General features: G+C 38.0%; 1 protein-coding gene across 5 annotated transcripts in view; it reads right to left on the bottom strand.

Moving 5' to 3' along the window:
- Positions 1-624: 624 nt before the first annotated feature.
- Positions 625-12,395, bottom strand: part of CDK8 (cyclin dependent kinase 8) — a 97,839-nt gene continuing 86,068 nt past the window's right edge. For 3 of the 5 annotated variants that reach the window (XM_036831738.1, XM_036831735.1, XM_036831739.1), the window contains 7 exons: positions 11,280-11,423; positions 8,762-8,831; positions 7,878-7,950; positions 5,179-5,276; positions 4,485-4,563; positions 4,203-4,361; positions 625-1,903 (listed from right to left, as the gene is read on the bottom strand). In XM_036831738.1, the coding sequence (XP_036687633.1) occupies positions 1,778-1,903; positions 4,203-4,361; positions 4,485-4,563; positions 5,179-5,276; positions 7,878-7,950; positions 8,762-8,831; positions 11,280-11,423 (749 nt within the window). In that variant the 3' untranslated portion in view covers positions 625-1,777. The remainder of the gene's footprint in view (positions 1,904-4,202; positions 4,362-4,484; positions 4,564-5,178; positions 5,277-7,877; positions 7,951-8,761; positions 8,832-11,279; positions 11,424-12,395) is intronic. The other 2 variants (XM_036831737.1, XM_036831736.1) reach the window with 2 other exon arrangements.

Raw genomic sequence — 12,395 nt, 5'->3', positions numbered from 1 at the left:
AGGGAGAAAAAAGCAGAAGACAATCAGAGCGGAAGGGAAATAGGGGTAAGACTGACGGCAGTGACACAGCGGGGGAACTCTGTAGCCAGATCTGGGCATCGTGTGCGTAAACTGGGGCGGGAAGAGTCAACATGGAAACACGGATTCAGCTCCTAAAGATTACCGTTACCATTAGGGTCAGGCCACCCAGTATCGGAATTCCTCAGTTCTTAAAATGTTTTAGAATAGTTTTATATGAATGAATTGAAGTTTTAAGAAAAGGAGTATGGTAGTTTCTTAATCTTCTGTATTTTGTGCCAAAGGAGGGAGTAAAAATAATTATTGGGATAAAAGAGTCAAAGTGGGCTCAGCGTATCACAGAATTCGGCATTATTCTAGAAATGGAAGGCTCATTATGATTTCTTTCAATTAGAAAGGTGTCTATTTCACATCTTGTATTATAGCACCAAGTGTAACAGAGAAAAGAATCCGTATCTAAACCATAAGTCATTACTTCATTATGGAGGCAGACGATATAGATATTGTTAATGAAAACAACTGAAGAGATTTATTTAGAGGCCACCTGTTAAGGCACATTTTAAAATAAAACACCTTTGTGTATATAAAAATACAACTGACTCCATATTTTGATTTATGAAAAATAAATTTATTACATAACACCTTGTTTTTAACAATGTTCAATTTTTTTAAATTCAGAATACTTGTGTCATTCATGTAAAATAGTTTGATACAGTACATTGTATGTTATAGGTTTTCTTTTTCCTCAAAAATTCTAAGGCTCTCCTACTCCTTCTCCTTTGCTGAAGTAAGGGCACCCTAAACAACGTGCGAACAAGTTTTAAAAAAGAAAATGAACTGAACAAAATTTTAGTAGCACTACACCAACCAGCTTTAAAATCAGGACAAAATATCTGAATTGGATGCCGCACCTTTTTAAGGAAGTTATCATTCATGCTTTTTTCATCTTTAAAGCATGCTCACAAATCAGCAACACCAACAGGAAAAATAAAACACTGTCTATGACAATCATTTTAGTTTGTTTGCTGAACCAAACAGGTTTATATCAATGACAACATATTTAATTACTATCAATAGCAGCTTTAATACCAGTCAAGTCATAGATTAAAAGTAAAAACAAACTCATAAGTTGGAAATCAATCTTTGGGAGTTTTGAAACCTTCCTGGAAAAACTATGTGGCTTCTTGTACTTTCAAAAAATTCCAAGCAATATTCTTGGTCAAAAAAACACTGATTAATGTAGAAAATGAATCAACCCACTGTTAAGACACTAAAATGAAAGGTGTACCGAAATAATCTCATTTTGAGTCTTGGTTACTTTGTTAACATATACTGTATGTTTCAAGTACCAGTTAAAACTTTTGTGTGTGTGTGTACTATTGGTCAGATAATGTTGTTACACGGGAAGAATTCACCACATACAACGACAAATGCTCGCCCCTAGCACGTTTCACAGCTTCAACTGCTACAGACTGTCACTGAAAAAAATGCATTGGTCAGTCTGAACCATGTCAAGTAAACTATGGAAGTAGCAAACCCACAACACAAACTGTGCTAGCACTTTCTTCTCAAGTCTAACTCCAAAAAGGTACAACTTGGAAGCCACTACCCCAATCTGTGAAAAGTGGTGGAACTCGGCTACCGGACACTTGACTACGTGGCTGCACAGTACATTCTCATGGCCCCTTCCAGGTTCCCGCCGAGAGCCGCAGGCAGCCCTGCAGCACAGCGACAGTGCATGGACAGTGTCCGACGCGGCTCAGTAGCGGTGTGTCTGGTGAGAGTACTGTGGAGGCTGCTGGGAGGTAGCTGAGTATCCCATGCTGCTCTGTGGCTGTGATGTGCTTGGTCCAGGGTTGGGGTAGGCAGCATGTGCGTTGGAACGCTGGAAAAGGAGAGGGAGGGCACAGGTGACTCAGGCGTTCTACGCGCTGGCTGCATCCTGAGCCAGCAAGGCTTATGTGTGTTTGAAGTGTCTTCTATTTTACGGCAGTAAGAATTTTAAAAGTCTTGTGCTATGTATTGGCTTTAGAATGAAAATGACAAAACCCCCAAATCTTTTAATATCAGCTTTTCTTTATGAAGGTCAGAAGTATTGCTGGTGAAATAGCACTAGGCTGAGTCTTACTACTGTGCTGTGCAGTTCATTTTTTTTTTCTATAACAGGAACTCCCTTTTATGCTGTTTTGTATCTGCCTGATAAATAATAACTAACTTGCCTGCGATGCTTACTCTTGAACTTAATGATGTGTACATTAAGAAATTCAAAGCTAATCTACACGCTTGTTTCTTCAATAGAAAACTCTCAACACACGCATGACTAAAGAACAAAAATGAGTATGACAAAAAAGGGTACCGCAGAATCATTTCTTCAGCATTAGATATTTTTATGCCCTTTACATTAATGAATCTTACTTTCTGCTACAAGCGATATACAAAAGTAAAGTTACAATTATTAAAATGTAGGAAGAGTGGTATTCTCAATTCTAGAGACAGCACAAGGGGCAGAGTTCAGAGTCCTCTAGTTTTGATCTCTTGTATTCCTATTCCCACTCCTGCACCTCTCTCTCATACTGTTAGTTCCCCAAGACAAACACTACGAAATATTAACCATAATTTAATACTTTCTTCTTTCAGAGCATGTTTAATAAATCATGTAATTTGAAATTCTGCCAACCCTAGCAAAAATAACATTTTAAAAAGAGTGGACATGTGAAATTGTAGTCAGAAATGCTATTTTTGAAACCACGCACAAAAACCACCACAATAATAACTTCAACAAACAGAAGCACAGCAACATGCCCCACCCTGCTTCATTTTCATGCTCAGGACGCACCACCTGAGTGTGCAAACAATCCTTGTGCCGAGAGGTGCGTTCTCTCCCTCCAGGTGGGGAGGAAAAGGTACTGGAGCAAACGTCAACCCGCAAGACGCCTGTCTGCGAGCTTACTGGAGGACAGTTACTACTCAGGCAGACAATGATTCCCAGGCTTTGGTGGGCTGGACCTCCCGTTAACCAGAGCAAAGAGTTCATATCTAGTTCTTGAGGTGTAGTCGCAGGCTCTGGGAGCCGTACTAGTTTACTAAGACCTCTTTCTCTCCTTTAGTAGGGAAATAAGTCTAATTGGTCACGTTTTCAGTATGCTTCCACACTGAAATCCAGATCAGTTGAGAAGAGGATTAGAACCAGCAGGGAGGTGCTACACAATGTTCCAAATGGGCCTGTCTGCAAAGGGCCTGTGACCCTGTCACTTGAGAGGATCCACAAGTGGCATCGGAGCCACCCCAGCAGATCTGAGTCTGCGTGCTGGGTCTACCTCCAGCTCGCGGGGTGAATGCGGGAAAGGGGTTTAACCTCTAGAGTAGAGCCTCAGTTTTCTGAAACGACGATAACGCTGACCTCACAGAGTTGTAACGCTTGGAGGGAAGGATGTCTGCTTCATACTTAGTAGAAGAGCTGGCACATGGTAAGTACTCGGCAAGCTCTTCCCGTGATCACAGTCACCACCAGCACCCCCACCAGCACTCAGGAAGTGTGTCCTGCGCCCTGCGAACGCGACTAATAATTCTAACGACGACGACGATAATAAGAATGAACAAGGTGAGTGCTGTCACCTATTACATGCCTGTCAGTCGGGCCGGCCGCTGTCCTTAGCTCACGTCCGCTCACGTAATCCTGACCACAGCCTCACGCTGACTATTATCTACATCCATCCGACAAATGATGAAACTGAGAACATCTGAATCACCTACTCAAGTCTGCCCACAAGTCAGTGGCGGGGCTGGGATTTGGAAGCCTGAGTCTTTAATCACTGTGGTTTCAGAAACGACAGACATCACTTCCTGAGCGCCCACTGTACGCTGGGTGCTGAAGTTCACCACAGCTGTTCCCACGGCAACGGCAGGTTAGGCTTCGCCCGTCTCATGTTACACATGAGAAACTAAAGCCTTGTCCAAGGTCACAGAGTTAATGAATGGCGTAATTTAAGTCTGATCATGTCAAGTCTGGCTAAGCCCCCTCTACTGTACCACCAAGTACTTTCAATGCCAATAACGCTTCACGTCAACGTGTTTCCCAGGCATGTAAAGGTCGGTACTTTCTTAACTAGGTCGCATTTTCCAGTGGTCACAAGCCCACGTGCAATACCGACATGGCAGGTCAATGAGAAACAGACGGGAAGTACCTGATAGTCTGAGGTCATGATCAGTCCACCTGAGGTAGTGGTAGGAGGGACGACTCTCACTTTCTTCAGCGGGGGTCCCTGGGTGTGGCTGCCGTCCTGGTTCCCGGGGTGGCCGGTCCCATTCGTGTGGTTGTTGCCCTGCTGCTGCTGCTGGTTCTTCTCAAGTGGTTAAACACAAAAATACAGTCCAGCTCAGGAGGGGAACAGAACATGTCCGAGCCAGGAAATGGCAGAGCGGCACCGAATTAAACAAGAAGTGGCCAAGCGCACTTTAATACTTACTTTGTCTCCTTTGTCATCAGGTTCCTCTTCTGTTAAAAATTCTCGCTTGGGGTAAGGGATTTGACAACCGGCAAAAACGCTGATCATAAGAAAAAAGAAAAGTGATTTCGGGTATCCTAATCGATATTTCAAATGCTTCATTTAAGTGGTTTTTGTTTTCATCTTTTAAGATGGACTCTCTGCCTGCTTATTTGTGATATAAGCACCTTTCATGCCGCTGTGACACAATGAATCTCTTCTTCTAAGCAGTGACGTCACAGCAGGCCAGGGGAGGGCTTTTCATTGTATAAAAATAATCAATAATCATCTGATAGGACTCAGCTTTCTTCTTTGATCCCAGGCTCCTTTTTTATCACCACAACCAAAAGATAGATTCCAGCTGGAATGTCATTATTTTACTCTCCCAACTGCATTTAAAATGAGAGTATGGAAACACAAATGTATTTGGGAATGGAGTTTGCAACTGGAACACAATACTGTAACTGCAAGCAGTGAGCCAGCCCAGGGAGTCTGAGGGAGTGACAGCTGTAAAACCCCTGACGACACTTCAGTCATCAGAGCTCATTCTTCACTTCTCATAAGGATCTCCTTGGGTCCCCATGTAAGAGCAATGGCAACCTGGAGCTGACAACTGAAAGAAAGCATGCACCAAAAAAGTCTATCGTGCTAGTGAGTTAATAAATTGATCACTTACTCTGATGTAGGAAGTGGGTCTTCTAGGAAATAGGGGTCCTGCATAGCCTGCTCTGAGGTAATTCGCTTTATTGGGTCCATGGTAAGCAACTTCTGAAGCTGAAACCACAAATCATAAACACATCACTGCATTACTTCTCTTAGTTTTATACCCTTTGGCACATTTTTGGGAGGCATATGTTTTTTGATGACTAACACCAGAATTTGGAGGGTATTTATTCCCCCAAACTAAAAAAAAAAAAAAAATCTCCCAATTGTTCCATTTAATATAATAATTCACATTTTAGTCATTCTAAGACTCATTATCTCACTTGGTTCTCCTACAAGAAGTAACTAAACTTATGTCTTCTTACTCTAAACCAATGACCTTTTCCCTAAATTGCTATATCCAATTTAAAATGGGACTAACATTCTTGTATTTTCTGTTAAGGGGAAAATTATTATAACACAAATAATACACCAGCCACATGTGGCTATTTAGATTTAAATCTAAATGAATTGTAAGCAAATTAAACCAAATTAAAAATTAATTAATAACCAAGTAAGAAATCCGTTTCTCAGTCATGCCAGCAAGCACACGTGGCTGGAGCTGCCCTACCAGGCGGCGCGGCCGTCCGGGTCCTCCTGACAGCTCTGCGCTGGTCTGAGTAAGTGTGGTGGCTGGCACAGAGCTCGTAAAGTGCAGAGGTGTGGCTGTGAATTTATTAGTTGAGAGATTCTGAACAAGTTACTTAACCACTTTGTAACCCCATTTCTCAAGTGGAAATTATAAACAGTACCTTTTATCATAAGTTTATTTTCAGAATTAAATGAGTTAATATGTGGAAAGCAATTATAACAGTGCCGGGCACAAAGAAAGCACTATATAAGTGTTAGCCATTATTATTACTATTATTACATAAAGCAATGTCACACTAATGTGAAAACTCAGTATCTTTCGGCTGAACTATAATTTACTGAAGGCTCTATGAACTAAAGTATTTGATGTTAATATGTGATTTAAGAGATGACCTAAACAGTAGTCTCTTAGCTTATGATCTCTGATCTAATGCAGTGTTTTCCAGGCTTTAGAGTATACCAGAGTCATCCCTGGAGCACTTCCTAACTCCCAGATGTCTCTGGTACTGCTAACCTATGACCACACTCTGAAAACCAAGCAACTAGCAGACATGTGGAGACAGTGGGAGATGACACAATCAGAGAACAAACAGACAGAAAATATTTTTAAATGCAGATGAAATGCTGGGATGCTGAGACTTTAATTTTAATGAGCTGGTATTTCAGTGGAAGCACAATTTATTTTGAGATTGAAAGGAAAAGCATGCATTTGCTACTTAAAATACTCAACAGTTTTAATGGAATTGTATTAGAGTTTTCAGATGGAACCACCCAAGATAGGTCACCCCAGTAAAAACAAGCAAGTAAGCTGTAAAGGAAGCCTCTCTCTCTACAGTTTTAGTGGTGGTGGTAGCGAGAGTCTCCTCAGACTAGACTGAGTAGCAGTGAATTGGGGGGATGTAAGATAATTCTCCTAAATTGTGACTTTTGTTCTACCACTATTATCATTATTTTTTTAGAATAAATAAGGCCATAACTTTGAAGGATCTAACTTACCTTCCAATTTGGGTACTATTTTAAGTACATTATAAGAAGCCATGATTTGGATAATAATACATTGTGTGGTAATATGGTCAGTTAAGCACTGCTTTTTAAATCGCTGATTAGATATGAAATGTATGATACATAACGTGATAAAAAATTACTGAAGAAGATGCAGAAGCAGAAGAGGAGAAGGAGAAGAAAAAGCAGAAATACAAGAAATATTTGCCAAGGGGCCTGGTACTGTAATAAAGGAAAGTTTAATCCTTTCAAAGTAAAAAAAGTCCCATTTAATGAACTCATTTAAAAATACTGGGAATAAAGGATTAAAAGAATTTAAAGCCAAGCAAAATATAACCCGCTTCCCCAAATTCCCCCTTTATATTACTTTTTTTGAAAAACCATAAAACTGAAAAACATTTTTAATTGTTATGATGTAAAAACGGAAAGTTTATTGTAAACAAGTTTACATTGACAAGAGTTGAATATAATGTCACAAATTACCTTGATAGTGCAGATTCATTTAGATTCTAGGTCAAATCATTTTTCCATTATATACTATCTATATACTACATTTCTCATATTCTTCCAGGAAAAGCACATAAGGGTCCCTGAAGGACCTTTAACAGCCAAGTCTATAAGAGGTAAACTTAGAAAGAGATAATCTGTAAAACTCATTTCTGAACAGTGGGATTGTTTTCATCTTGATTCTTCTTTGAAATTTTAAAATAACTGATGAAAACCAATAAATGGAATTTTAAAAATGACTTGACAGACTTGGTACACTGACTCTCTTTAGAAAATCTAATGTAACCAAACATTAAGTCTGTGAATTAATGTTTAGAAAAATTAGTATTAATTTTCCAATTAATTAGAAATTCTAATTAATTAATTTTTCTAATTAATTAATGGGTTTAGAAAAACAAGTATTTGATATCTTTACTATACGCACCAACGAGATCTCTGCATTAGTATTACTATTAAAGAACTCTAAGAGTGCTGAGTAACCACAGAAATTGACTCCAAAAAGCCTCAGGTTGGGCTTATTAACAGGGGGAAAAAATGCATTAGTACTGTTTAGTACCCTTCTCTAATGCTTACCAAGTGGAATGCTTTACTATCTGGTTTAACTTTATGTTTTTCCATATACTTGATAAGGCTGCAGTTGGTGTACCTGAAAGAGAAATACTATGAAATAGCTACATTAGATATGAGGTTAATTTTACATTGGCTGAAGTTTTTCCAAACAGAATTATTTTAATGATAACCGACACAGAACATATATTGCAAATGGTATTCAATCAATTTTATATTTCATTCAGTATTCACACTAGTCACTTCTGAATGGATACTACGGATTAAATGCAAGATAATTTCATGAATAATATACACACTGTTTGGCTTTGTTCACATGAATGTTATCTCAACAATTATCTTAAATAACATATGGGTCAAGAGTTTAACTCAGCCTTACTAGTAAGTTTAAAATAAATACAAATTTAAAAAAATTTGTCACAGGTCTATAAACTCCCTCTCCCAATCCCCTTGATCTTACATTAAGAATAAATGAAATATTCCTTCTTCTCCATTAAAACTTACTTAAATTTACAACACAACCTGGGTGGGTAGGCAGGTGGCTATAAGCAAGGTTTGTTTATTTCAGTCTCTTACTGCTTCAGCTACGATACTTTCCACGGATGCACAGCTTCCAGAAAGTAATAAATATGGAAAGAAATGAACTGACTTTTTTTCTCATATCCAAATCAGCTGCTAATATGAGATATTCACCTTCTTTCTACCACCATTCAAACATCTTAAGAAATGAAGACTATCATAATGCAAAAATATTTATTAGAGTACATAAGTAAAGTAATTTAATAGAATAATCTTGTGTTGAGTATTCTACCATGTTGAGTATTCAATCTTATACGGAGAATTCTAGAAAAGCAAAAATCAATGAAAGGTCTATTTTCTTTCCAACTTACGTATTTCTTCTGAAATCTTTCATTAATGTTGAATGTTCAGGCATCTTTTTTATATCTTCCCAATCTTTATCTGTGAAATACATTGATACAATTTTATATTGTCTAGGTTCCTATTCTCAAGAATTTTAATAAAGGTTACTTCACTTTTCATTACCTGTCCTATACTTTTAACTTCCATGAAAGCACAGACTTCAAATAAATGGTCAGCTATAGTAAACATCTTAAACATGTAAATGCAATTCCCCATACCTTGTACTGAGTTCAATCTATCTCTTTTTAACTTTATTTTTTGAATGCCTACTTTCTTTATGTTTTACTATAAGTTACCTCAATTTCTGTAACAACAGAGGAACAAGTTATAAATAAATATTTCTGTTATTTAATAGTTCTATTTCTATTTGTAAAACCACTTTTGTCCCACCAAATTTCTTGGTTAAATCAGCACCCAATCTCCTCAACAATAACTGTATTATCTTCCCCCTCAGTAGCTTTAAGCTGTACTTCTTTTCCTATGGCCCTCCCCACTTTGCCCTCATTAAATACACTGGTTTATGTGGTCATCAAGGTAAGCAGTAGCAGCTCTTTGAAATGGAACAGAGTAGGATGTAACTAGCATATTAACAAGTCAGCTGGTGCCTTGGCTAGTTTCCAGCTACTGGATACATTAGGTGGGAAATGCCTCAATCAGTCTTGCTGGCATTAGAGCTACTCAGACACCACACGTCTTTTTAGAAGCTTGCTGTCACCCTCAGGGCACTTCACTGCCATCCCACAGGTGCCCGCACTCTACCAGGTAGCTTCACACCACTTCAGCTTTTAAATGACCTTCAGAGGTTTGCTTTTCTTTCAACTGACTTATAAAAGTATTTGCTACCTAACCTCCACAGATATCACATATTGTAAACTAAACACATACTTTAAATTCCTAAATGGCATTTTCTCCTTAACTACTTCCTTGTTCAATTTCTATTTTTGTCAATTTCTCAAGCTAGAAATCCTGAGATAATCTTTTATTCTTTCCTCAATTACATGCTTCCTGTCAAAAATTATACCTTTATTCTTTCTTCTCCATCCAAATCACTTTATACCTGGAGTACTGCTACAGGTAAGCAGCTGGTTTCCTGACTTGAGCTACCTCTCTTAAATTGATTTTTACATATGCCTGCCATACTCATCTGTCTAAAATTGAACATAAACCATGTCACTAGTTCTCAAGAACTTATCATAGAGTCTCATTCTTTAGCGTAAGTCTAAATTCTGCTGCCTGCCTTTTAGGTTCCTTATAAGCTAAGCCTACCCTAACTGTGGAACCACATACTAAGAACCATTTTAGAACCATCACCAATGGAGGCTGCCCCCAGCTCCACCCCTGTAAGCCATGCTCTTTCCCCTGGGGCCTCTGAAATGATGGGTGCATTCAGAGGTGGGAAGAAAAGGCCATTCTCCCCACCTACTCAAACTACTCCCATTCTCTCAACATTCTCCTTAGAGCAGTTCAATGTCAACTCCAAGAGGGCAAGAGTCATGTCTGTTATATGGACAATATTTCATACTTAACACAGTGCCTGAAACATGGCAGGTGCTCAATAAATAAATATTTAGTGAATAAATGAAATTCCCATCATGACAAAGCAATCTTTGTAGAAATGTCAGTCAATTTTGGAGAAAGGTAGTTATTCTGCATTTACTGATAATTAACACTTACAAGGGATGTGGAATTATAACTCCCAGATATTTCTGTATTAGTTTTGAGTTACTGACCCAAGAAAAATTCATAATAAGAAACAACTTCTAATAAGTACTTGACTAGCCAGAACTATGTAGGGGTTTTAAACAAATTTTCTTTATTCTGGACCTCTGGGCAGAGTTTCTGGGGAGTGATGAGCGGCTGTCCTGTGGCACAAGGGACCAGGACGCAGCTAGAGATCTAAAGCCTGTGACGGGACACCCAACAACTCCCTCCCTGCTGCAATCAGTGCAGGCACGGTCGCTGCGCAATGTGAGCCCTTCACTCACATCCTGACTGTTCCAACTTCAAAGAATGTTCTTACTGACAAGAGTTATACAGCAAAAAATGCTATTATTCAATACAATGTACTGCACAGTGCCCTAAATAGAAATACTGTTCAAAATTTGTAATCAAATACCAAGTAATGACATTATTATATATACTGCCAGACAAAAATACATACTACTGAATTTTATTTCATCTCCAATGGTGAGAACTAAAGGCACCTTCTAAATACAGATATTGCAATCATTTTAAATATGAAACAAAACAAAACCAAAAACCAAAATGAAACAAAAATACACCCTGCAAATTCAAGAAACCCCTAAATATTTTTATGCTAATATGTGAACTCTACAAACTTTGCTATTTCTATGGGTCTTTGATTAATGCAAGTCATCAACACAGAGAATTGAGTAAGAGTAGCTTTCATCAGCTAAAAATATACACCTTTCCAATGAAGATATCTAAGTTCAAACAACAGTGATTTAAAAACAAAAACATGTGTACCTGCAGGAAATCCCATTACATTGAATATTCTGTCCAGCTGGTCATGGTGATAAGGATTACTAGTTTTGATGTCCTCTTGTCGACAGTGAAATATTGGTTCTGACGTTAGTAGTTCTGCAAATATACACCCTATAGCCCAAATATCTTTAAAACAAAAAGAAAGAAAAAAAAAAAGGAAAAGAAAAGAAAAAAAAGGAAAGGAAAAAAGAAAAAGAAAGGAGGAAAATAAAGTGGTTCTTTCCAAAAGAAAATGCATTTTTATGTTGGCAGGGAGTGTTTTTTAGCTCTTTTTCTCCCCTAGTAAGCCATATTAATTCCTAAGCAATTACAAATATCAAGGACTATTGTCTGTACATACATATTCCCACCCCACCCACCCCAGTGTTTCATTCCCTGTTAAACCTCCATCCCACCCAGCGATTTCAGTCCAAGTTTAATCAAATTTATTACCTAAAAATTTTGGTGAGTTTAAGTGCTTCAAACATTACCTTATCTGTGAAATACATACAAAGCTGCAGCTGGAGCATGGGAACCATAAACAAATAAAGCGAAACAAAAAAATAAACAAACAGAAACCCAAACAGCCTGTGAAATTGTGCATACTTGCCAAAAACAATCAGCACCATTTTTTGAGGTAAAAAATATTTTTTATTGCTATCTAGTTTATGTACTTATTAATTTGTGAAGCTTAACAATTATCCTGCCATGTTAGCACTAGTTAGCAAGGTACTGTTCCAACAAGAAAAAGACAATGCCTAGCCTCAAATATTCTAATGAAACAGCATTTATACTGGAAGAGCTTTTTGTTCAAGTGTTTCTCCATGCTATAGCAGAGTCAGACTTTGTATTTAATAAAGACAAGAAAATATGGGGCAAAATACTACCCCTTTAAATAGGCACAGAGGTGACAAATTCATAAGAATTATTTAAAAGCCAGGCAAATGGATTCCTCTTTATACAACAAATTTCCTTCACTCACTTTAAGATACAGGCTAACTTTCATTCATATTAAATTCTTACTAAAAGAGCTATTAGCAGTGGAAAGATATATATGCCAACTTGGAATCTGAAGCTGAAAGCACTCCATTTCTACTCAACAAATCCCTAAACCGACCA

This window comes from Balaenoptera musculus, chromosome 18, assembly GCF_009873245.2.
Source record: "Balaenoptera musculus isolate JJ_BM4_2016_0621 chromosome 18, mBalMus1.pri.v3, whole genome shotgun sequence".
Classification (NCBI taxonomy): domain Eukaryota; kingdom Metazoa; phylum Chordata; class Mammalia; order Artiodactyla; family Balaenopteridae; genus Balaenoptera; species Balaenoptera musculus.
The sequence above is the reverse complement of the archived record's forward strand: the minus strand, read 5'-3'. Positions and strand labels throughout refer to the sequence as shown.